Source organism: Neofelis nebulosa, chromosome 8 (genome assembly GCF_028018385.1).
Source record: "Neofelis nebulosa isolate mNeoNeb1 chromosome 8, mNeoNeb1.pri, whole genome shotgun sequence".
NCBI lineage: Eukaryota > Metazoa > Chordata > Mammalia > Carnivora > Felidae > Neofelis > Neofelis nebulosa.
Window position 1 is genome coordinate 136,161,888 of NC_080789.1, and position 25,287 is coordinate 136,187,174.

General features: G+C 56.4%; 1 protein-coding gene and 2 long non-coding RNA genes across 3 annotated transcripts in view; 2 read left to right on the forward strand and 1 right to left on the reverse strand.

Annotated features, from left to right (window-relative positions):
- The window catches only part of ITIH5 (inter-alpha-trypsin inhibitor heavy chain 5), a 79,225-nt gene extending 61,227 nt beyond the window's left edge, over positions 1-17,998 (forward strand). Inside the window, exons 8-14 of the mRNA XM_058681949.1 lie at positions 2,706-2,874; positions 6,201-6,510; positions 9,259-9,818; positions 11,940-11,993; positions 13,771-13,887; positions 15,700-16,077; positions 17,052-17,998. Of these exons, the coding sequence (XP_058537932.1) occupies positions 2,706-2,874; positions 6,201-6,510; positions 9,259-9,818; positions 11,940-11,993; positions 13,771-13,887; positions 15,700-16,077; positions 17,052-17,353 (1,890 nt within the window). The 3' untranslated portion in view covers positions 17,354-17,998. The remainder of the gene's footprint in view (positions 1-2,705; positions 2,875-6,200; positions 6,511-9,258; positions 9,819-11,939; positions 11,994-13,770; positions 13,888-15,699; positions 16,078-17,051) is intronic.
- Positions 12,452-15,700, reverse strand: LOC131483615 (uncharacterized). The gene is made up of 2 exons (XR_009247806.1): positions 13,989-15,700; positions 12,452-12,995 (listed from the first exon to the last, which is right to left on the reverse strand). It is a non-coding gene; the product is annotated as an uncharacterized LOC131483615 (long non-coding RNA).
- Positions 17,999-18,576: 578 nt separating the features above from the next.
- Positions 18,577-23,165, forward strand: LOC131483616 (uncharacterized). The gene is made up of 3 exons (XR_009247807.1): positions 18,577-18,732; positions 21,183-21,730; positions 22,763-23,165. It is a non-coding gene; the product is annotated as an uncharacterized LOC131483616 (long non-coding RNA).
- The last annotated feature ends 2,122 nt before the right edge of the window (positions 23,166-25,287 follow it).

The following is a 25,287-nucleotide window of genomic DNA, read 5'->3' on the forward strand; positions in this document are numbered from 1 at the left end:
GTTCCTTATGTTTCTTTCCCTCCGCAAGGGGTATGGTTTTCCTGCCTCTTCCCAACCGCCCCCTCTCCCCAAGACCTCCTGATTCCTCCCCAGCAGGCTCACCACCTGGTGGCTGGATACAGTGACCTGAACCCGTCTTCGCAGAGAAGCCCTGTCCTTGTCCCAGAAAGTAAACGTGGACGATGGTGGCTTCCTGGAAGTGTTCTCGGGACCCCAAAGGCTCAGTGTAACTTTCCAGTGTCGGACAGTTAGCCTCCCTCGCTAACCAGACCCAGCCACCGATTGTGTTAACCTCCACAGAAACTCTGTGCACACGTCGTATGTGCTTATTTTAAACGTCTCCGGGGAAGACATTTGCATGGTGTCCCGTGGTCACCTGTTCAGTGAGGGCGTCGTCACTCCCAGCGTTGTGTTTGGAGTGACTGGTCTCGAGCAGACAGGCTTCTCTCTAGGGCACAAGGGCACCGAGTGGAGCTTTGGGGACAGGGAAGAAGGCCAAGGAACACGGCAGGCTGGGATATCAGTGTCTTCTCCCGTCGGTCACACTAGTTGGCAAGGGTGCCGGGGCGCCGGTGGGAACCGTCGTCATCTGCCCACCTGCACTGGAAGCGTCTACAGGTCGTCTTCCTTGTCACCTTCCAGTCTCTTAAGGGTTTTAGGCCAGCCCCTCACGTGACACAGCTTTGCCTTCAGGGGAGTTGAGGCCTTCGAGCAAGCTTGGACTGTGCATTCTGTGCCGTTCTGGGCCTCCTCTGATCTTCCTGGAATGTGCTTAGTTCTCTGGACTGTACTCTTGGAAGGTCTGACAAGGTTTGTGTTCACGTTCGGCTCGTAAACAGAGCGTGCAGAAATGTCAGCTGCAGTCCACTCTCGCTCACTCTTCTTTCTGGACGCTCCCCTTCCTCCTGCCTTTCAAGCCCTCCAAGAATGCAGAGCTCCCAGGGTCATCGGCCACACGGGGAGGGGGGCCGCGGCCGCAAAGAGTTAACGGAAGGGGCTGGCTGCAGAGGACGGTGACGGCTTCCATCCGGGCCTCCCGGGACGAGGGGCGGGAGGCCGTCCGGCCGGTCCCCGGGCAACTGGAAAGGCGTCCGGCCGTGCGAGCCGGCCGGCCCGCCTCCCCTGGGTGCATGTGAGGATAAGCGAGCTGCAGCTGTGGCCTTACAAGGTCACAAGAAACCTGTAGCCGCCGAGTCAAGCGGAGGAGGGGGAAGAGGCTGGAGCGACTATTCCTAAAGCAGAGTATCCATCAGGGGCCGGGGGAGGGGAATTGGCACAGAGGAGCCGGGCGGGCCCCTGCTGAGGTCTCCAGCGCACTATTTAAGGATCCCTAAGGATGCTGGCTGCTGAACGAGCCGTGGTGTTCCCAGGAGCTGCCCCTTGTCCACACCCGCGCCCTGTGGCGCCCGGCCGGCCCCGCGCTCTGGGGAGCGTGCGAGTTTGTCCAGGTGCCTGCCTTCCAGCCGGGCGGCCGGTGGGGCTGTCTCAGGGACAACAGTGCCCGCTGTCCCGTCACAGCGCAGCTGTGGGCCTCCAGACGTCCCGGAGGTCTAGACTGCCGGGCCATCCGATGCGCACGCTGGGGGTGGCATTGGCTCTGCGTGGAAGGAAGGGTGAGGAGTCTGAGCTCTGCCAGCTTCCTGCCTCACACCGTCCGTGTCAACACTTAGGGCCCTCCACCCACATCTGGTTATTGTAACTATCTGATTTATTTTTACTCGAACACTGTCAGCTCTGTGTGTCCTACACCCCATCCTTCTCGGTGTTCTCTTTCTGTGGGTCCCAGAGATGAAGGGGGGTGTCTGTCCGACCTCGTTTGTATCAGCAACAGTATTTTGTATTCCACACCTCTCCCTCTCTCTCCCACTTACTCGTTCAGCTCACTTGTCCTCGCTGCTTTCCAGAATGCCCTTCCTAGTCTTCCAGCCCACCCACTTCCTTTGCCCTCATCTTGCCCCTCCTCCGTGAAGCCCTCTCACCTCGCTGCGGCCCTATGTTTGCATTCTCTTTTAAGTTCTTAGGGTATTAATTATATATACCTTTAGTCTTACGGTTCGTAAAATGTTTCTGCATGCATGTCTCTGCTGAACTTCCACCTATGCCCCCCCCCCCCCCATGTGTTGGGAACTCTCCCGCCCACGGGGTGGTATGGAGATGAATGGGACCTCCCTACCAAGAGCTTACAAGACAGTAAGGGACACAGATACGAAGCAAACAATCACGACTGGGTAAATACGCACCCCACGAGTATTTTGAGTGCGGCGCTAGCCTAGAAGAGAGAGGATCGGTTCTCTTTGGATGAAGGAGGAAATGTTTCAGATGGAGGATAGAGCACATTAGCTGGGTTTTGAAGAATGACTAGGAGCCTGTCAGGTAACAAATGGGCGTAAGACAGAGGAAAAGAACCTTCCGGGTCAAGAGAACGGCCGCTGTGAAAATACGGAGGCCTGACATACCGTGACTCGCAGCAGTGTGTGACATTTCACATGTTAAACACACATCTGTGTCTCGTAGAACATTGGGACACGTTGATGCCAGTTTTTCCCAGTTAGGTGACCAAGCTGCTTGACATTTATCCAAGTCCCTCCACATCTTAGGCACTTAATTTTAACCCCGGGATTGTTCCTGGCGTGCGTTTTCCGAGCCAGGAGACGCGAGGACCCGGGCGATCAGATGTGACTGGTTTTGCTTCTGTGTTTGTTCAGACCAAGGATGCCCTGTTCACGATTCTCCACGACCTCCGACCCCAGGATCACTTCAATATCATCGGCTTTTCCAACCGCATCAAAGTGTGGAAAGACCATCTGGTGTCAGTTACCCCCGACAACGTCCGCGACGGCAAAGTGTATATCCACCACATGTCGCCCAGCGGAGGTAAATGCGAGTCCTTGTTTCCACGCTGGCTTCGACATGATAATAAGTGAGTAGCTAATTTTCTGCCAAGAGACAAGGATTTGAAAGCCAAAGCCGATCACAGGAAAGGAGATAAAGGTGAGCGCTTTCCCAGAAGCTTACGTTTCTCTGAACACCAAGTCTGTAAGTTCTCATCTTCCAGGCCCGGAGTAAGATGGTCAAGTAGGTTAGGGGGGAAATACTCGATAGGTTTTGGAGCCTTTCCTGGTTTATCTCATGGGGCCGAACAACGAAGCCGTTTTTGTGCATTGCTCTCGGGTGGGGAATCCGAGTCAAAGAAATGGTTCCGTGTTTTGTGTGCCTGAACGTTAGCAGCGTCAGCGGGACAGCCCCCTTGGCCAGTCTGTGCCAGCGAGAAGAGCACAGGGCCCAGGCGGCCTGGGAGATGCTGTGCACGCGGAGCGTGACGAGCTCTGAGTCTTGCACACTGGGCTCGGGCACGGCGCACAGGCAAGAGTGCGGAGGACGGAGACGGTCATACGGGATTTAAGGAGATAGGAGGATCGGGACAGTACGTTACCCAGCTGTGCTCGATGCCCGTTCCTTCGGCTCAGGACTGGGGCTCACTCTCGCTGGCGTGTCTGTCCCTAGCACAGGGGGCACATGACCAGCGCGCAGTGTTGGGGTGTTTATGAAAACTCATCCCGACTCCCTCCCCCACTTTCTGAAAAGGGCCTTTGCAGAGACACCTTCTTCTGGGGTGATTGTCTTGGTTAATTCTGTTTTGGTTATTGGGGAACCTACTTAGTTCAGTTTTCTTCTGACGTTTTTCATCTTTCGTATGTATATTATTTTCTAGCTTCATCTTTCGGATCTTCTGTCTTCATCTTTTGGATATTTTCTATCCAAGGCAGAGCTCTGATTCCCCAAACATTGTTTGGAACTTGATCTTGCTTGGATGGGACTTTGACTTTGCAGTGGGACTTCCTACTGCCTCCACAGCCGTGTGATATGGGGACTGCTTGACGGGTTGATGGGAGAGAGAAAAGATCGGATTTAATAACATGGCAGGAAGTTGACGAGACTCAAGTCAAGTCCTTGAGGGAAGAAACTCTTCATCTTTGCATGGCCCCTGGTTCCCAGCGTAGCTCCTTACATACAGCTCGTGCTCAACAAGTATTTGCTCAATTGAATGTATTTCAGTGGCACTACTCACTATCAGAATGGGATGTGTGTGTGTGTGTGTGTGTGTGTGTGTGCATGTGTGTGTTGGCAGAGGGTGTGGGGATAAAACTTTAGGAGACAGCTGATGCGTATTATGTCCTTCTGGAGTCCACACCTCAGAAACTTTATTGGTCTCCTGTATTTTTTCTCCATGTGGCCATCACCCCAACCTCTATAGGTGAACAGAAGATTTATCTGTTCCTCTCAGAAGCGGGACGTCAGGATCAGGAACATAGGTTCTGAAGCCAGCCCCACCGTGTCCGAGCCATTTAATGTGTCTGTACCTGAGTTTCCTCCTCTAAAATGGGGACAGTAATGGGATTGTGATCAGGATGAGATCAGTTAAAATATTTGAAGTGCTGAGAACAGTGGCTGGCACACGGGAGGGTCTCTTTCGTGTCAGACGTGGCCGATTTCACCCAAGTAGTCAGTCCCTCTTGCTGGTGCACGTGTGTCCTCTGATGACCTGGGTGGGCTGTCGGGGGGGAGGTCTGGGGCAGCTCTGTGGGGCCCCCCTACCGGTGGAGGGAGCCTCCCTGTTCTTAAGAGTGCAGGAGATGCCCCTCCCCCCCCCCCACCATTCTTAGCATGGGTTTGGTTCAGGCCCTGCTGTGCTTGCTGCTGGTATTAAAAAAGCTAAGTGCATCCCTTTGCCTGGGCTCCTTGGCCTTAAGGTGGAATAAAAGGTTGGGCACCATTGCCAGGTTCTAGATTAAAGAGAAAATAAACACCTGCCTTTTCTTCCAGGGCCATATATCCAGAGGCCAGGTGAAAGTAGGCTGGGCTTCCAGAAAGGCATGTTAATGAGCCCAAAGAAATGCTAAATACTATTTGAGCTGTAACTTTCCCTTATCTCCAGACTCTGTGTGCGTTTGCACGGACATAGACGGGTATTGTTTTTGTTTGTTTGCTTGTTTTGTTTTTGTTTCAGCCAGAAATTCTGGAGAATGTGAAGCAATGGGGGGAAATTATCTGGTTCACTGAAACATGGTACATTTTGCAGGTAGTTAAAAATCCCTCCGGTGAGGGTGATTGATTGCAGTGATGATGGGTACACCGCTTTGTACATTTAGTGAAAGTAATTCGTGGTGTACCGAAAGCGGGTAAGGTTTTTGGTACATAAATTTCATCTCAGCGAAGTCATTAAGAAAAAAAAACCCACTGAGGGACACCTCGGTGGCTCAGTTGGTTAAGCATCTGACTTTGGCTCAGGTAGTGATCTCATGGTTCATGAGTTCAAGCCCCCCGTCGAGCCCCCTCCTGGAGCCTGCTTTAGATTCTATGTCTCCCCCTCTCGGCCCCTCCCCTGCTTGTGTTCTGTCTCCGTCTCTCAAAAATAAATAAACATTTAAAAAACAAAAAAGAAAAACAACCCCACTGGAGTCGGGAGCAGAAATACGTGTTTGCCCTCAGTCTTCCTGGGTGGTTGTAGAATAGCCACCGAATGAAATTCTTAGCTAATCCAGAAAGCTCATCTCGGGGCCATGCCCACCTCCACCAACCAACCACCCGTCTCTCCATCCACCAAGCACATACCTTTCCGGCACCTGCCGCAGACACTGTCCCTGGCTTTTGACGGAGCTGCTGGCGACAAGCTGTGTGAAGGGGAAATGGCAGGGGCAGAGGTGGGGACAGGAGGCATAAACTTTAAAGCCTCTGCCTCGTGGGGGTTCTGATAGGCGGAGGTAACCCGAAGGGGCGGGAAGCAGAGAAAGGAGAGGCAGCAGAGGCCTTCCCCAGCTGCCCTTTCTTTCCCTCTGGGACTCGCCCTCCCTCCAAACTCCTGTACCCGACCCCTTTGGGGTTGCCCTTTACAGAGCTCTTCCCAGGAAAGGAGTGGGAGCCATTGATGCTAAGGTAGTGAGGGGCTCGAGCCAAGGCGCCTTCTCCAGCATCCGTCCGGGAGTTCTGTACGGGGGGATAGGCCCGTGCCGCTTCCATCCATTCGGCAAACGCTGGCGAGTGTCCAGACAGGCTGTGTAAGCTGACATCACCCACCTGTGCGGGTGACCCCCTCCCACGCACGTACTCCTGCTAACGCCTGAACGTGGCAGGGTGTCCGTGCCTGGCCGTGCATGTGTGCAGCATGAGGGCTTGAGCCAGCCTGTTTTGCTGTTCCCCAGGCACGGACATCAACGGGGCGCTGCAGAGGGCCATCAGGCTGCTCACTGACTACGTGGCTCAGGACGACGTCGGAGACCGCAGCGTGTCCCTCGTCATCTTCCTGACCGACGGGAAACCCACCGTCGGGGAGACCCACACCCTCAGGATCCTCAACAACACCAGGGAGGCCGCCCGGGGCCAGATCTGCGTTTTTACCATCGGCATCGGGAACGACGTGGACTTCAAGCTACTGGAGAAACTGTCGCTGGAGAACTGCGGCCTCACCCGGCACGTTCCCGAGGAGGACGGCGCGGGCTCACAGCTGCTCGGGTCCGTCCGCGCCGGAGAGTGAGACTCAGGCTCTCAGAAGGGGGTGTGGGGCTGTGGGGCCGGAACCCTCACACTGGGTGACGTCGGAAGGGGTTTTTAAACCAGGTCGATGCGGGTTCAGGTCCTGGCCCTGCTTTGTGACTCTAGGCACGATTCGAGCCAGTCTGCGCCCCGTTTCCTCGTCCATGACATGAGGCGTACGGCCGGCTGACAGAGTTTAGTGAGAAAACCGTGCGGACTGTTGGCGGGATGGCTGTTGCACGTTAGGTGTTCAGTCCGCTCTCGTGGTTGCGACTCCGTTCTTGCCTTTTCTCGTGTCCTCGCCAGGGGACCAGCACGCTTGCTAGTGTATTTGCTGTGAGTTCACAGGTGGCGTAAGCAGGAGAGGTCCTGCTGTCTCCTTTTTTGTGAGCTGGTGAAGACTGGCCACTGATGCGCTTATTTTCTTGAGGTGGAGGAAAAACTAGATCTTAGGTCTTCTAATTCCGCCCGGAGCCTTCCCTCAGATGCCACATGGCCACACCCGGGGTACGACTTTGCTGTTGATTTGAGAGAGTACTGACTCTCAGTTCCACATCGTATCCTTGGATCGCCTTCACGTATAGCAGGGAGCTCAAAGGAAAGTGAGGTTTCAGTAGATTTACAGCTGTTCGATAGCCACATTCAAGGAACGTTCACCAGTGATCAGTGTAACTGGAGGTCTGTAAGGTGGGCAGTGAAGGTGGGTTCTTGGTAAGGGGCTAGTCACCATTCCCCCCCCCCCCGACCGGCGTTTCCATCAAAAGATTTAAATACAAACACAGATTTGCTTCCCATATTTTCAAAATTATTCACAACTACATTCAGAGAGGGGGAATCTAGGGCATTGTATACCAGGGCTAAGATTTAATAGCGTGTTCATAAGCAAAAGCAATCACGTGGCAACAAATCAGCTGCACTGCCCTGTCACCAAGACAGTATCAGTGCCCAGCATTTCTCGAGGACTTACGGTGTGCCAGGCTTTCCTGCATCCGTTACGTCCTGTGATCCTCCCAGAAAGCCAAGGAGTAGGTGTATTGGGGTCTAAGCTAAGCAGCCACGCAGGTGGCTCTCTCCTGTGATAGCTGGGACACTGGACTCTGCTCCATGAAGTCATTTGGAGACCCCAGGTCCTTCCCTTCGGTTCGTCTTTAGCTGCAACCCTGAGATGAGGTCACTGTCACTTCTGTATTCCAGCCCCAAAGAGGGAGAGAGAAAAGAAAGCCAGAGAAAGCCATTGTATTTTAAGCAAGCATTGCAAAAGTTGTATAGATCGCTCCTCCTCCTGTTCCGTTGGTGAGAACATGGCCGTGTTTGGCCACAGTAGAGGCTGAGAGATGTACTTTAGAGCTGGATGGTTAGAACTCAGTTATGAAAAAAGGAGAATGGGCTTGAGGGGGCAGTAGTCTACCAAAGCAGTTACTTCAACGTTGCAACCGTGGAGAGGAAGAAACTGCGGTTCAGAAAGGGTAAGTCACATGTCTCAAGACACACAGCCGGGAAGTGGCTAAGATGGCCTCCACCGCCTCTGCTCTCTAGATCTTTGGGAGGAGGTTTTTGACTGTCCCTTTACTCAGCAAAAAGCAGCCGCGTAACAACCGGGAGAAAAGCTAAGGCAAGCGAATGCGGCATCCGTTACACGCCAGCCTCGTGTCAGCGTCAAGGTGATTTCTCCAGGAGAGCGGGCCGGTTAGAGTGCATCTGGAATATGTGCCGGGTTCTAAGGAACTGGGTTTTAAGAGGCCCTTTGAGAAGCGTGGGTGTGTACAGAGGGAAGTTACCCCAAGGTCCCTCAGCTGGGGATTCTTGAAATCTTATCCCATTGACGATAGTCCTGAAACCGGGGGAGGGGTGAGGTGCACAGGAACAGGAGCACACGGCAGTCACACACTTCATGGCCATTTGTCAAGCATCTGAGTGCGGAGGGGGAGTTAGATCAGATTGTACGCACGGTGTTGCTGTAGCAGTGGTATGGGCATCGCGGGTGGAAGCTGCGGGAAGGAAGGCGGGACGGGCATCGGCGGGTGGAAGCTGCGGGAAGGAAGGCGGGACGGGCATCGCGGGTGGAAGCTGCGGGAAGGAAGGCGGGACGGGCATCGGCGGGTGGAAGCTGCGGGAAGGAAGGCGGGACGGGCATCGCGGGTGGAAGCTGCGGGAAGGAAGGCGGGACGGGCATCGCGGGTGGAAGCTGCGGGAAGGAAGGCGGGACGGGCATCGCGGGTGGAAGCTGCGGGAAGGAAGGCGGGACGGGCATCGGCGGGTGGAAGCTGCGGGAAGGAAGGCGGGACGGGCATCGGCGGGTGGAAGCTGCGGGAAGGAAGGCGGGACGGGCATCGGCGGGTGGAAGCTGCGGGAAGGAAGGCGGGACGGGCATCGGCGGGTGGAAGCTGCGGGAAGGAAGGCGGGACGGGCATCGGCGGGTGGAAGCTGCGGGAAGGAAGGCGGGACGGGCATCGGCGGGTGGAAGCTGTGGGAAGGAAGGCGGCAGTCTACTTACTCCCAGGTCTCCTCTGCCTCGTCACGGCAGTTGAGAGTGGGTGGGAAGCCAGTTCGAGAGTGAGTTCTCCGTCACCAGGGGTGTTCAAGCAGCTTCTGCCTGGCCTCCTGCCGAAGTGCTCTGTGGGGAGGGCTGCACTGAGGGCCCCGAGAAGCAGATCCCTCCCCCCGCCATTGGCAAGCAGGGCCTGTGCTGCCACGGCGCCCCTGACTCTCTCTGCCCTTCCGCTGCAGGTTCTATGACGAGATCCGGACCCCTCTGCTGTCCGACATCCGCATCGATTACCCCCCCGCCGCGGTGGAGCGCGTCACCAGGACCCTGTTCCCCAACTACTTCAACGGCTCGGAGATCGTCATCGCCGGGAAGCTGGCCCACAGGACGGTGGAGCGGTTGCACGTGGAAGTCACGGCCAGCAACAGCAAGAAGTTTGTCGTCCTGAAGGCGGACGTCCCGGTGGAGCCCCCGGAGGCGGGGAACGATGTGGCGGGAAGCGCCAGGCCCGAGGGCGGTGGCGCCGGGGACCCCAACCACGTGCAGCGGCTCTGGAGCTACCTGAGCACGAAGGAGCTGCTGAGTGCCTGGCTGCACAGCAGCGACGAGCGGGACAAGGAGCGGCTGAGGCAGAAGGCGCAGGCCCTGGCCGTGGCCTCCCGCTTCCTCACCCCGGTCACGTCCATGCACTTGAAGAGGTCGGGGCTGCAGACGGACAAGCCGGAGGACGCACAGAGCATGTCCGCGGCCGCAGGCCCCGAACCCGTGATGCAGAGTCTGCGAGGCGCCAGCCCGCAGCCAGGTAACCCGCCTGGAGGGGGCGGCCGTGGGGAGCCGACGTGCGCGCTCAGCCCTCCGTGGGCTGGCCGCCCGGGCCTCCCGTGTCACACTCCGTACACACCTGGGCCATCCACCTCGCCCTCCCGTGTCACAGTCTGTATGAATCGGACGCCCGCCTGCCCGCCAGTCTGCACAGGCCGTGGTAAACCGTCGTGTTTGTATCGATGCACCCTGTGCGTCTCTGCAGAGCAGAGGTGGCGTTTGTCCCAGAAATGCCGCCAGGTGAAGTCGGTCTGTTGGTAACTCGCGCACCGGGGGCCCGCCACGGATGAGGCAGCACGGGGCAGCGTGGTGAACACACAGATAAACGGATACGGTACTCGGTTTGAGTGCCCCTCTACGTTTTTTAAAAGTTCACTTTCAGAGAGCCAGTGGGGAGGTGTTGCAGAGAGAGGGAGAGAGAGAGAATCTTAAGCAGACTCCGTGCACAGCGCAGAGCCTGACGCGGGACTCAATGCCCCGACCCTGGGATCGTGACCCCAGCTCGGTCACTCCACCCACCCCGGCGCCCCTGCCCTGCTACATTTTTAGGTACTTCGGGACCATGCCATTGTACGTGTTGGCGTGCACGTTCACAAGCCGTGGGCGCCCAGAGGTTAGCCGTGCGGACGGGAAGCACACGGGCCCCGAGCGGAAGAACGTAACTCCTTTGAACACGCACTGGGCTTTGTGGAAGGCGAGAGAACTCTCCTCTCAGATGCGTGATTTCTGTTGTCCTGAGAGCATACGTGAGGAGCTGTGTTGTCAGTTCTCGAGACAATTCATCCTCGACTGGTCTCTCAGAGCCCAAACAGAAAGCGCAGAGTTTAGTTTCGTGCCATTTTGTTGGGGGAAATACGTAGCGACAAGCACAAGAAAAGGAAAGGAAAAGTAGTTCAGCCCACACAGGGCGCGAACGTCCTCAGTGATCCCACTCGGCGGCAAACAGCATGGTGTTTATGTGCGACATGATTATTACATTCCTGCCAAGTTCACATCTCCTAGAGAGGGAGGGGACAGGAACCCAGGGCCTACAAGTGCTGCCTCACCTGTCCCTCGTGCGCTCAACTCTGAGAAGCACCCGGGCCTGGTTGAGAGCGAGCGTGAGGGCAGGACCCAGACACCACCGTTTCGGCTCAGCGACCTTCCTACCTGGCTGTGTGGCTCTGGGCAGGTTTCTGACCCTCTCTGGGCTTCTGTTCCCTGGCCTATAAAACATAGACACTAATGATTTCCCTGAAGGGCTTCCAAGGAAAGATGTACAAGTGTTTGGTCCATCGTAAGCGTTCTACAAATGTTAGACACCCTCTGCTGTGAGGTCTGTAGACCTGGAAATTTATGGAAAAGTTCAGATTATATGTGGATCTTAACTGTCTTTTTTTTTTTTTTTTTTACACTTTTGTATTTAAACGCTTGTTAAAATTGTGGCAAAAAAATAACATGAAATTTACCCTCTTAACCATTTTTAACTGTACAGTTCAGTCATGTTAAGTAGATTCATGTAGCCCCAGAACTTTTTTTCATCTTGCAGATCTGAGACTCTGTACCCTTAGACAACTCTGCTCCCCTCCACCCCATAACTGCATCTTACATACAATAGAATGTTTTCCCCTATTACATGCGCAGAAGTCTTAGGAAGAATAGCTAATATCAGAATTAGGTAGAACTTAATAGAATATTATCTATTTACAAAAGAGTAAAATAAGCCTAGGGGCATCTGGGTGACTCAGTCGGTTTAAGCGTCCGACTTCGGCTCAGGTCATGATCTCACGGTCCGTGAGTTCGAGCTCCATGTCGGGCTCTGTGCTGACAGCTCGGAGTCTGGAGCCTGCTTCTGATTCTGTGTCTCCCTCTCTCTCTGCCGCTCCCCTGCTCATGTTCTCTCTTTGTCTCTCAAAACTAAGTAAGTGTGTAAGCCTCCACATGTTACGCCCTCACTCGTGTCGTGAGGCCAAGCTCCCTCTTTAAAAAAAGATGATGTCTTTAAATCGCCACGAACACCTTTGAAAGCTGTATTTTACTCACCCCAAACCTCTTGTCTTTCTCTCCCCTCATCCGTGTCCTCCTTAATAACACAGGTGGTTCTCTTTCTTCTGATTTCTAGGACCTGCTCTCAAGAAACCATACAACCCAAGAATTAAAGTCTCCAAAACATCAGGTAAAGAACAGAACGTGGCCGTGTGTCCCTGGGGGGCTGAGGGGTGTACCATGCAGGGCACCGGGCGTCCCCAAAGCCAGTTACGGTACCGGCACCTAGAACACGGCCTTTATTCAACCCGCAGATGGTTAGCAAAAGGCAGCAGCGTGAGGCAGCTCCAGGAACAGGGTGGTCCTTAAACCATTGCGGGAACACCGTGGCCAGCACGGCCCCGGGAGCCCGGCGGCTCTGAGGGCAGAAGGGACGGACAGTGGGGCGCGTGTTCATCATTACTGAGTTAAAAGGTACTCGTTTCAGACCTCCAAGGTCTTCAGGCTCCAGCTCCTGGTGTTCCGAACAGGGTTTGTTACTACTAATTATTATTTTAATCTTTGGCTTTAGAAGGGAAAGACAAATAAAAATACCATGAAATGCCCTTTGGCCAGCTCTCTGGGATTATAATAAAAATCCAGATGGGATGACAACACAAAGACAGGGTTGTATTCTTAAAGGGCACACGTCTTCCTCGGTGAGTCTTTGTCATCGCCTCGCTGCCATCGTGCTGGACGCGCAGGTTCACAAAGCTGGGAGCGTCCCCGAGGTTAGCCGTGCGGAGGGGGTGCGCGCCGTCTCCGACGGATAAGAGCGCACGCTTCCAAATGCACATGTGCTCTGTGGAGTGCGAGGGAACTTCCCTCTTGGATGCCGTGTGGAGTGATGACGTTCAGACGTCTCCTCTCCTTTTTGGAATAAGGAGCGTCTTTCCCTGTAGAACGATCCGGATGATTTGAGTAGAAGTGATGTGGCCTGAGCACAAGAAACCCTCTAAGAACTGTCACATCGTTGTGTTCAGACCTAGGGAGTGCCACAAGTATGCACAGCACTGTTAACCTGCTGTGGGCGTCCCAGGTCCCCCCATCTGTAAAAGACCAGTACCTTGTATCTGTTTATATAGTCATAGGATGCTTTGGTCACTGCACGGTGAGATCAGCCAGATTCTTCCATGGGCCTTTGTGAGTCATCCTGGGGACACAAAGGGGTTTTCAGCAGTTATACCAAGGACATGAATTTGCTTGTGACTTGAGAAGACTGACCATATGCTCACGCGGGTACGTGCACGTAAAACGGAGAGGAGTTCACAGACACGTTGTGTTCGGCATGAAAGTTAAAAGGAAACTAACTGTCCCGTCTCATGAGGGAGGAGAATTGCTGTGGACTGTCAGGAACTATTTCGTCTGGACAATACGAGGCGAGGCTGTTCGTGTTCAGCAGAGGTGACCGTGAGGACAGTGGGAAGGAACAGGGGCCGGCCACGCTCTGTGGTCTCATCTGTGGGCAAAAATTTGAGAGCGTTTAAGTCGGCGTGCCCCAGAGTGGGGGTTTCCGCTGTCACCCCCAGTGACCCTGCACCCTTCCTGGTCACCGCTGTGCGCCGGGCTTGGCCGTTGCCGCTGTCCTTCGGGTACCGTGTGCGTCGCTGTCTCCAGTGCCGTGGCATTGTGGTCACAGGAGTGGGAGGGCTGTCACCACGTCTCTTCCCGGGGCAGGCGGTCAAAGAGAAAGGAAATGATCTTTGCGGTGTGGCGAAAGCCTCGTGTCTGGATTTCGGGGACCTGGGTTCACAGACTCCATGCGTGGTAACCCTGGTGCCTCAGCCGCCTGGCCCCTTCCTCACACAGACACGGAGGATGAGGGACAGGCTAACTAACTGACTTCGGAGAAAACAGAGGGGACTGTTCACACGCGGAAAGCACCCGGTAAATTTCTTTCTCTGTCCTGTTTCTTGCCGGCCTGGCAGTGGATGGAGACCCCCATTTTGTCGTGGATTTCCCCCTGAGCAATCTCACCGTCTGCTTCAACATCGACGGGCAGCCGGGGGACATCCTGAGGCTCGTCTCTGATCACGCGGATTCTGGTAGGTTCTTCCCTCCCTTGTGACCTCTGGGCAAGGTTAAGGTAGGTATCACAGCCCCCTCTGTCCTTGCGAAGGGTGTGTGTGTGTGTAAGGGGACATACCACACACTGACGGCAGTGGGCTGGGTGCGGGGCTCAGTGTCACGACGTGGGTTGGAAGCACTGCTCTCACGTGACTCCTTTCATGGCCTTGGGCACACGTCCTCCTCGTAGCACGGAGACAGTGGTACTTCCTCGGGCAGCCCCACCAGGCTGTCGTCAGTAATGGATCTGAAGTCGTTTTGTAAATGAACGGGTCCTGTGGAGTTCATGACTTTCCAGTCGAGGACTCGAACGGCAGGAGGGCTGGAGTCCCGCGGTCCTCTCTCCCGGTTCCTCAGCGACGCGGATGCGAAGCCCACAGCTCTGTGAGCACTGAACACCGAGCTAACGAGGGCTCTGATCTCCTTCAGTCTGTAGAGCGGCTGGGTGAAGGAGGTCAGTGTGTGAAAGGCTCTCGAGTCACACGCAGGTAACAGTGCCCGAGGGCTGGCTATGTGGCATTTCTCAGTTCTGAGAAGATGTGTTTCTGGAAGGCTAGGTTACAGAGCGTCCCATGGCCAGGTGACCGTGCGATGTGATTACATAACGTGCGGTCCCGGGGCCCCTTCCCCGCCCTGTACTCTCACGAGGTTTCCTAGCCTTCGAGCTAAATGTCAGCTTGTCCTCACTCGGGCTCAGCAGTGAGATAGGGGCCTGCCTGTGTCCTCCCCGGAGGTACCCGCCTTCCTAGGAGGTACCCACCCACCTTCCTGGCGTTCCTGTGTTCAGCGTGGTGTCTGAGATGGGAAACCGCCAGAAGGTGATGCCTGGAGCCTTGAGGCTGAGGTACCTGGCTGGGATTTCTCCTGTCCCCCTTACCCCTTGTCCCAGGGAAGGCACTTTTCTCCTGGAATGTCTAAGGAGCCGCTAGCCAAGCTTTAGAGGAAGGTTATCCCCAAAGCAGAGCAAGACAAGAGTTCATTAGATAGAAGTCTTTGAGTCTTGCCAATTACACCCTCACCAGGCAGCATCTCATGCAGGCCTGGCTGCTCCACGTGGAATCTTCTCCTGTCAGCTGTCCACTGGGACAGCACAGAACCTTAGGGCCTACATGAGTCTAGGAAAGCCGCCGTGGTGTTAGTGACGATGAAAAAAAAAAGAATGGAGTTCAGCTTGATGGCAGTCGACATCTTATGCGTGTGCGACCTCCTGGGATCCTCACCACAGTTCTGGTCTGTGTTACGTGCCCATTTTATAGATGCGATAATCGAGGCTGTTTTTTAAAGTGACTTATCCAGGCATACCCACCTAGGAGGTGCAGAACCTGAGTTTTTGGACTAGAAAAGAGGTTAATCTTCACATTCTCCCACACTGCCCGTGACATCACGGGATCGCCACATCAGGATCAGCGGAAACTAGCGGATAGGAAATGGGCGTCAGGGCCATGCAGGACTTTCGTCACTACAACCAGACCCAGTGACAAAGGCAAACAGACATGCACACCTCCTTCTGTGGTATCTTGACCCACGCCCCCTCTTTGCTGCCCCCACCCCAAGATTCGGGAAAGATGGGGGAGGTAGGTTCATACCTTCCTGCCTTCACGCATTCACGCGTTCGCTCATTCGCTCGGTAGGACTGAGCGGCCCCTACCTACCCGGGAGTCAGACTTCATGGGGCCGGAGGTTCAGAGTCAAGGCCAGAGGAGGGAGGAGATTCTTTCAGATGTTCGCGTGCAGGTGGCTGGAAGGTGGGCTGGTCCGCTGACCCTTGTCCTCTCCCCTCTGCCTCCGAGGCGTGACGGTGAACGGGGAGCTGATCGGGGCGCCGGCTCCCCCAGGCGGCCACAAGAAGCAGCGCACTTACTTCCGCACCATCACCATCCTCGCCAACAAGCCCGAGCGGTCGTATCTGGAGATCACTCCGAGCAGAGTCATCCTGGACGGTGGGGACAGGCTGGTCCTCCCGTGCAACCGGAGCGCGGTGGTGGGGCGCCGCGGGCTGGAGGTGTCGGTGTCCGCCAACGCCAACGTCACCGTCACCATCCAGGGCACCATTGCCTTCGTCGTCCTCATTCACCTCTACAAAAAGCCGGCCCCCTACCAGCGGGACCACCTGGGCTTCTACATCTCCAGCAGCAGAGGCCTGTCCAGCAGCTGCCACGGACTGTTAGGTGGGCGGCCGCCCTCACGCCGGGTCGAGCGTAGACGTCAGGTTCCCAGAGCGAGGCTCCCGTTGCCCGTGCCTTTAGCTTGAGTTGGAAGCGCAGTCCTGAAATCACACGTCTTGCCTCCTGGCGACTTTCCGGAACGGGGAGGGGTTCATAAACTAACTGTCACTGGCCTCCTGGGAGAACGGGCCGAGACTTGGGGGGATAATCCTCCCGGGTTCTGGCTCCTGACTCGGGAAGTTGCCAGCGGAGGGCAGTCCGCGCCCAGCACGGGCGTGAGGTCCCCGTCCCGCCCCGGGCGGCAGGCCGCGTCCTCTGGTTTCCGCGCGCGGTCCCACGTGGGCCCTCTGCCCACAAGTGCAGGGCGGCGGCCGCCAGGGCCTGGTTAGAAAGCAGGATTTCCTGGCACTGGAGCTGGACGGGTGGGGTGCGGCCTGACGGCCAGGGGCGCAGGCCGGGATTCCTTTGGCCTCGGCCGTGCCCTCACGTGACCTGCGGTACTCTGCCGAGCGTTTCCGGAGGAGGCCGAACAGACTGCCGTCGGCACCCTCGGCCCCTGCCCACCGAACGCGTGGTCCGGAGGGGCCTGTGGCCGGAGGAGAGGCCACGCCCCGCCCTTCCCCCCCGTCCTGTCCTTCCAGCTCTGGTTCCCCGTCTGTACTAGTGGTCTGGCAGCCTCCCAGTGTTAACGGGGGGCGGGGGGGGGGGGACGGCTCTGAATGCCACCTGGCCCCCCCCTCCCCTGTCCGTACCCTCCCAACACCAGAAGGTGCGAGTCTTCCGGGAGGGTCCGACCTCGGACCGCGGTCAGCCAAACCCCCCACCTCCGAGCTCCTCCGCCCCCGCCCTCGCCCCCCACCTCGGGTAACCCCCGAGCGCTGGCCGGCCACCACCGGTGGGCTCCTCGGGACTGACGCTCCTCAGCCCAGGGCGGCCTGCACTCGACTCACACCCGGCGCTTTCTTGTGTCCTCCTAGGTCAGTTCCTGAGCCGGGACGCCACGCTCACGCGGGAGCCCGCCGGGCTCAGCGAGGGCCCTGGCCGGCCTCCGCTCCCGAGGGCGGGCGACGGGCCGGAGACGGTCCTGAAGGTGAGAGGGCACCAGGTCCCGGTGGTCCGGAAGCAGAGGAGGATCTACAACGGGGAGGAGCAGGTGGACTGCTGGTTCGCCAGGAGCGACGCGGCCGGGCTGCTGGACGGCGAGTACCGGGACTACCTAGCCGCGCACCCGTTTGACTCAGAGACCGCGTTCGGCCTGGGACCGTCCGGGGGGCTCTGACGCCGGGCCCGAACGAAAGCGTGCATGGCGGGGACGCGCGGGGACGCCACGGCGCGGCTCCTGCGGCCGGCGCGCGCCCGGCCTCCCGACGGTTGACTGCGACCCGTGACCCACCCCTGCTGGCGCGTAGGCCCGAGGTCGGCCTGAGAGAAGCGTAGGGTCCGGGCGCTGGGGCGACAGTGGTCTTTCCTTCTGCGTCCTCCCCTCCGCCACCCCCCACCGCCGTGATAGAGAGAGAGGGCAGCACCGAGGAGAAGGGTCACGCCGCCTCGTCGGCCGGGTGCGCGCGCATCAGGCCGGCCGGCTTGTCCCTCTCACGGCCTGTCGTGAGGGAACCGGTGAAGGAACGTTGCCGCAAAGCCGCTTTCCTCGGTGGAGAGGGCCACGTTTGGGCACTCTGCTTTTCGCCTGCCCTTAGCGCTTCGGCATCTCCCCTCGCAGGGCTCCTGTGGCCTCCGCGTGCGTGGCCACCCTCCGCCTCAGGGGAGCCTGCCGTGGGCCCGGGCCCGGGTCATGCAAATAGCTCGTAGGTTTGATCATTGTAAGCAATTCAGGCTTTCCTTAGGAGGGGATATTCTTCTGCTGTGATATCTTGCCCTTGAAAATGAGTTTTCATTAAAAAAAAATTTGCTTGACAATCGGAAACTTGCATCCCAGAGACCATCTTTCTGTCACGCGCTTTGTAGGCCGCTCGACTGTGCTGATGTGTTTCTGTCTGTTCCCGTAAAGCTAATAAACAGGACAGCCCCGCGCGGCTGGGTTTTCCTGGCCCGTCCCGGAGCTGGAGACTCGGCCGGTGTTCCACTTGGCCCTCCTGTACCTGCGTCGTGACTCCGGCCTCATTTGCTCGCGGTCCCGGGGGAGGTGACCCACCAGGCCCCCGCGGCACTGGGATGGGAGGTGGGGCCGGCACGGGGCCTCATGGGCCTGCCCACGTTCCCAGCGAAGGTGCCGCCGCGCTCGCAGTCTGGGCAGCCGTCCCGCGTGTCGGGTAGGCCGAGCCAGGAAGTGGGCGCGCGGGGGGCGCTGCGGCTGTTCCGGACAGACGGTCCGACCCCACGAGGGAAAGGTTGCATCGGTGGCGGGGGGCCTCAGAGGTCAGTGAGTGGGCCCGTCCGAGAAGCCCGTGGCGTCATCGGGGGGAATCCGGGCTGAGGGCGGCCGGGGGGGTGGGGAGGACGTTTCCCTTCCTTCTCGGGGACCCGCTCGCTCTCCGCCGCGCGAACCCACCCAGCTCTCGGGTTTTCCCAGACCCGCTGCCGGACTTCATGCCGGCGGTGCGAAGACAACAGCCCAGCCGGGGACAGACGCGTCTGTACTTCGGGGCTCAGAGGAAGAGGAGGGGTGTGAAGCAGGGCGGGCTCCCCGGGGGCCTCCCGGTATGTAAACCCCGCCCAGACGTCCCGGGAGCCCTCCGGGTGCCAGATGAGTGCCTGCCATGCCGTCTGGGTTTGGGCCTCCAGGCTGCGGTGGGGGGAGGGGCGGGGGGCAGCGCCTGACCGGCTCAGTCGTTCAGTCGTGCAGCACGTGACGCTTGATTTCAGCGTTGTGAGTTCAAGCCCTGTGCTGGGCGTGGAGTCTCCTCAAAAAAACCCCCCCAAAATCCAAACAGATTACAGAAAGGGCTGTTACCACACGTTACCAGTTAACTCCCGGTTACTACTGGCTTCTTTCTTTCTTTCTTTTTCTTAACATTTATTTATTTTTGAAAGACAGAGCACTAGTTGCGGAAGGTCAGAGAGAGAGGGGGAGACACAGAATCCGAAGCAGGCTCCAGGCTCTCAGTGGTCAGCACAGAGCCGAATGCGGGGCTTGAACCCACGAAGCAGGAGCCCATGACCTGAGCTGAAGTTGAACGCTCAACCGACTAATCCCCCCTCCGGGCACCCCCAGTTACTACTGGTTTCTAAGAGCAGAGACGAGTATTCCTGCGAGGTACCTCTCACTTACTCTCCTATGCTCAAGTATCAAGGTTGAGGTTTTATTTTAACGTTTTTACTTACTTCAGACAAATCCCACTTTTCTTCTTCCTCCCCTTTGTTGTCTGCGTCTTTTTATTGCGGAAGTTATTTACCATTAAGTGTTCTTAGCTGGAGACCGCGATATCTCCAGATATCTCCACATTCACGTTGTACTAAGGACCTCATAATCTGATTGGAAAACATAGTGTTTTCCGTGGGTCATGTGTGCTGTGCATCACAAGCCTTTAAAAAAAAGTAAATGCAGAGGAAAGGAATTCGCTTCTCAGGTGGGGAAACTGAGGCAGAGCACAGCTGCGCGGTTTTTCCCACATCGTGTGGAAGACCTAAAACAGGGCCAGGCTGAACTTGCTAGCTTTGCCATGACCTCACCATGACCTCACCGTCCGGGCCGTCATTTCTTTCCCGTATAAATGGGGGGGGTGGTGCTGAGTGAGCAGTTACATGACATCAGCCACCACGTTCCAGCCAGAGGAGTTGTGTCCTGACCACAGCCGTGTTAGCACGTCCAAGCGGCTGACGAACTGGGGTCTTAGCAGGGCCCCCCTGCCCCCGGATCCGTATCCCCTCGTCATCTGAGGAAGAGAAACCTCTGAGCGGGTCCCTCCCTAAGGGTTTCCCGATTAAAAGCGTCCCATTTCCCCAATTAAAGGGACGGAATGTTCTCTACCCACCCGTGCTGGGTGCCTTATCTTCTTCCGTGGGACTTTTGGGTGATTTACTACTTCTGGCTAGAGGGGGTGGGGCCGGTCGCATAAACCTCGGTGACACTCCATCACAGCCGGGCGGTGGCTCGCTGGGCGCGGGACAGGCCACCTCCCTGCTTCTTTCAGGCATCACGCCGAGTCTTTGATTGCGTCTTGTGTCCTCATAGGTGGATTAAGGGACAGGATTTATTTCTTGAAATTTATCTCTCGGCCGAAGTGAACGGCATGCAGTGAATGTTTGTGTTCCCCCCACAATTCACATGCCGCAGCCTAAATTCCCAGTGTGGTGGCCTTTGGAGGGTGATGAGGTCACGAGGCTGGGGCCCCCCGGATGGGATTAGTGCCCCTGTAGGAAGAGACACCGCAGAGGTGGTCTTCCTGCTCTCCCCCATGCGAGGACAGACCCAAGTCAGCGTCTGTCTGTGAACGAGGGGCAGGGCTCTCGCCAGACGCCGCGCCCACAGGCCCATGGACCCTGGACCCCCAGCCTCCAGAGCTGTGGGAGAGGAATGTCTGTTGGTTAAGCGCCCCCAGTCTAAGCCCCCCCCCCCCGGTCTATGGCATTCTTGGAATAGCACCCTGAGCCGACTGAGACAGTGAATCCAAAATGCGAATTCTATCTCCTTCGTCCGGCCACCCACAATATGTACAGTGCAGTTACTAACCTGGAACCATTAGAACGTGATCCAGCTACAAAAAGCAGCAAATAAAGTCACATGGCTAGGCAAAGACTTAGAAACGTAACTTTAAATATTTATTTTAGTCGGTTTAATAAGTAGGGCACGAGATAGTTCACGTTCAAGAGACTTTAAAAAAAATAAAAAATTAAGACCAGGGCGCCTGGATGGCTCAGTCGGTTAAGTGATCTCACAGTTTGTGGGTTCGAGCCCCGCGTGGGGCTCTGTGCTGATGGCTCAGAGCCTGGAGACTGCGTCGGATTCTGCGTCTCCCTCTCTGCCCCTCCCCTGCTCATGTGCACGCGCACGCTCTCTCTCAAAAATAAATAAACATTAAAAAATGTTTAAACTAGGAGAATGAAACGTAAAGACACAGCATGTGGTTACGTTTATGTTTTGAGGGATCGTGGAGTTAGGGCTGTAGACAAAAAGCCTTGATGAATCCAACCGCACCCCTTGCTTGTAGAAATCTCTGAATTACGTGAAATACCCGTAAACAGAGCAGCGAGTGACACGTTAAACCGACACAAGCTACTGTACAGAACGGCAGACACGCAGCAACCATTCCCGACCGTTTATTTAACCGTCACACGCACAGACAAGCGGCTTATCCCCCTGGGACTCTGACATCCCAGGGCGTCTGCCACCTTCCCATCGGGTCCCTCGTGTGCACACGGCCGCGTCTAGCTGGTACTTCTTCCATCTGCCTCTGGGGCGGTTTTGCGCTTCGAGCGGCCTTTCTGGCTCGTGGTTCTGGCACTGTCCCCCCCCCCCGACCCCCCCAGCGCCGGTGGTCCTGCCCAAACCTGTTCAGATTCCCACCGCGCTCCGCCACGTGCCGAAGGGAACAGTCCCTGGTTAGAAGCAGCAGAGACACGGAACGTGACACCCGGCGCTGGGAAGCTGTGAGAAAGAGGAAACAAAGGCGGCCTCTCTGGGCGTCAGCTTCTTCGTCCGCACAATGAAGGGGTGCACTCAGACCCTCTGATCTTTATCTTTCTGTGGCAGATGAAGGTACTTCCTGAACCTCCAAGCAATAAACGCAGCACGATTCATTCGATGACGCCTCTGTGTTTGGGGATCCAACGTTCCAGACCTGGGGATTCAGGGGAAGACCAAGTTCAGGCCTCCGTGGAGGGGACGGCTGAGGGCGGGAGAGGGAAGGAGCGCCAGGGTGGAAACAGCCCTGCAGTGCTGTGAGAGCTGGGCGGCGCAGGCTGGCGTCTGCGCCTGGAGGAGGCGGGAAGGAGGCCAGGAAACCATCCCAGAGACGGCCGAGAACGCCAAGCCGCGGGAGGAAGGGAGTATACAGAGGCCGCCACCCAACGGAGTTTTCTAGAATGTCCAGCGGCTGCGAGCATCTTGCAAACAGAAGCACCTTTCTCCCCCCCGCCCACTGTCCCACGAATCCAGCAGTCACTGAGGCCCCGGTGGGTGCCACTCCATACGGTCCCAGGCCCCTCACCACCTCGATGCTGTCCTGGGGCATCTCTGGCCCTGGCTGCAGAGGACGCCCAGCAGAGTCACAGCGGCACGGGGGCCCCTCCCGCCACCAGGGCTCCCGCTGGCATTTGGCCAACTGGGGTCACCTCTTTTCCCTGGCGCCCCCCAGCCCCAGCATTCACTCCGTTCTGCTCCAGCCTCCTAGACCACCTCGCCCACGACTTCCCAGTTTTTTGTCCCCTGTCGTGCTGAGAAAACTGCCAGGAGCTCCCATTTGCTCCGTGCCCCATCACAGCGGTGCTGCCATCCCGCGGCCCTCGTCTCCGCGCCCCTCGTCTCCGCGCCCCGTCCTTCCCGGTGCAGCTGGCTGCCTCCTTTGTCACTCCCCTGGGCAGGTGCTTCCGTTAGTCTCTTTCTTCCTAGAGTCTCCAGACTCTCGCTCCCCCCAGCTCTGCCCTCTTGATTCCACAAACCACTCCGGGAGGTCCCCTCTGCTCTGACCCCGTCGTCCCCACCCGGCTCTTGGCCTTCCCTCTTCCGTGTGCTGTGTCTGCGGGGTGGTCGGTGTTTGAAACCTCGCTTTTCTTTTCCTTTACCTCTTAGGTGCTGAACTCATCACAGTCCGCTTCTGTCCTCTGCACGTCTACGGGGGCAGATCTGGCGACCATTGCCACCGCCCACTCCCGCCTCTGAGTGTGGCTGTGTCAGTCTCTCCCTCTCACGAAATCCTGGAGCCTTCGCTTCTTTTGTGCGATTGGTTTCTTTTCTTAGTTTCTTTAGCTGAATGTCTTTCCTCCTACCAACCTGTGTGCGGACTTGCCTTCAGGTTCCCCCTAGGTCCCCTGTGGGCTCTTCCTCGGGGACCCTGTCCGAATCAGCCTCTGGCTCCGCGTGGGAGATCCTGAGAATAAATGTAAGGTCCTGACTGCTCGTCTGGGGACGCTTCCTTTCATTTTTCTGGCGTCACCTCAAACTCAGGAATAAAAGCAAACTTGCTATCCTCAAAGCGTCTGTCTCTTGAATAGAAGTATTTGGAATTCAGGATCTGGGAAGAAAGGAAGAAGTTCTAGCAACAGTCCTTTCTGTTTTGACTTTTGCAAATAAAGGTGTGTGTGTATGCATCTCATAGGAGGCCAGTTTAAAATTAATTAAAAAATGTTTTAAAAATACTTTTGAGAGAACACATGAATGGGGGGTTGCAGAGAGAGGGAGAGAGATAGAGCACAAGCAGGAGAGGGGCAGAGAGAGAGGGAGACACAGGATCCGAAGCAGGCTCCAGGCTCCGAGCTGTCAGCACAGAGCCCGACACGGGGCTCGAACCCACAAACCGCGAGATCGTGACCTGAGCCAAAGTTGGACACCAAACCGACCGAGCCACCTGGGCAAAGTTCATTTTTACGGACACAGCATTCTTCCTGAAAATTCTCTGTTACTCGTATTATTTTCTCAAAACAACAGCTGTGTTTGTGCAGGAGGGGGGCCCAGTGTCCTGACTTGCTCACTGGGAATTTCTGGTTATATAAGATGAATATCTCACACACAACTGAGTTCACGGATACGTCCATGAAATTGCACCATCAGCACAAAATACATTATAAATACGTTCTAGTGTGCTTTTAAAAGATAAGTTCTATTTGGAATGGAGGAAAGACACCAGTCCCGGCACCTGAGCGGGAATGGATGTATGAGCCGTGTGTCTGCCACCGCTGTTGGCCTCACACGGCTGGGCTCGTCCAGCCCCACAAATGGGAGGGAGAGAAAGCTGCCGAAAGCCAGCTCCTACCCGAGAGTTCACACGGACGCTACAGGAAAAGGAAACCTTTCCAGGGGAATCAGTGCAGAGTCTGAAGGCTCGGCTCAGAGGTGAAGTGTATTTGCCTTTGAAGAAGGCTGGAGCCCAGGAATATTCTAGAAACTAAAAGTTCCCCCATGCAATCTGGAGGCGACTCTTCATTCTTTTTAACCTCATCCTCTGCCTGCCTGGAAAACTTGAAATCGGGTACTTTGAGGACTTGTGATAAAAACATTATAGAAACCTGGGTGTATAACTGACGGACCGTAACGTCTTAAATGTTCCTGCAACTTTCCCAGAAGACAAGATGCTTCAAAACAAACATGTTCACTTATTCACTCAACCAATATACGTATCTTTTAATGTTTTCATTTCTTTTTGAGAGAGAGTGAGAGCACGCAAGCAGGGGAGGGGCAGAGAGAGAGGGAGACAGAATCCGAAGCAGGCTCCAGGCTCCGAGCTGTCAGTAGGAAGCCTGACACAGGGCTCGAACTCACAAACCTTGAGATCATGACCTGCTGAAGTCGGACGCCCAACTGACTGAACCCCCCGGGTGCCCAAATCTTATTTATTCTTAATAAAAACACTGCGGAGGGGCGCCTGGGAGGCTCAGTTGTTTGAGTGTCTGACTCTGGCCTAGGTCATGACCTCACCATTCTTCCGTTCGAGCTCTGCATCCGGCTCAGTGCTGATAGCTCAGGCCTGTTCGGATTCTGTGTCTCCCCCTCTCTCTCTCTGCCCCCTATCCCACCCACACTCTGTCTGTCTCAAAAATAAATAAAACAACAACAACAACAACAAAAACACTGAAGAAAAGGAAAATAAGCTGTGCAGAAGAACTAAAATCCAGGGACTTTGAGTGTCTCACCTTCATTACAGAGCTGCGTTTTGGGCATAGGCTGATCCGGCCACAGTGCCTTTGCTTGTCTGGTGTCGCCGGGATGCTGTGGACAACACGAAGGTGGCTTCCACTGCGACTCTGGTGGATCGATGGACCCTGTGTCCAGCACCCGCCCGTGGGGCTCAGCCGAGTGTCACCGGGCAAGGAGAAGACAGGATGGTGTGGGGTGTCCCCGGGGCGGTGACTTCAGCATCGCCTTTTCCCTCTGAAGGCGGACGTCCGCGGTGTGAATGTTGGGCTGCTTTCTGACCCTGGTCTGGGCACCAAGCTGGGACGTGCTGAGCCGGAGGCCACAGGACTGCTCGGAGCCCCTCCTTCTCCCTTCTCCTTAGAAACAGCTCAGACGAGGAAACACGTCTGGGGAGCTCGGGTGTAGGGATGGGCTGGGGAAGGGGGTCCCAACCCACAGCCATTAAATGTGCGGAAATGGAGCGA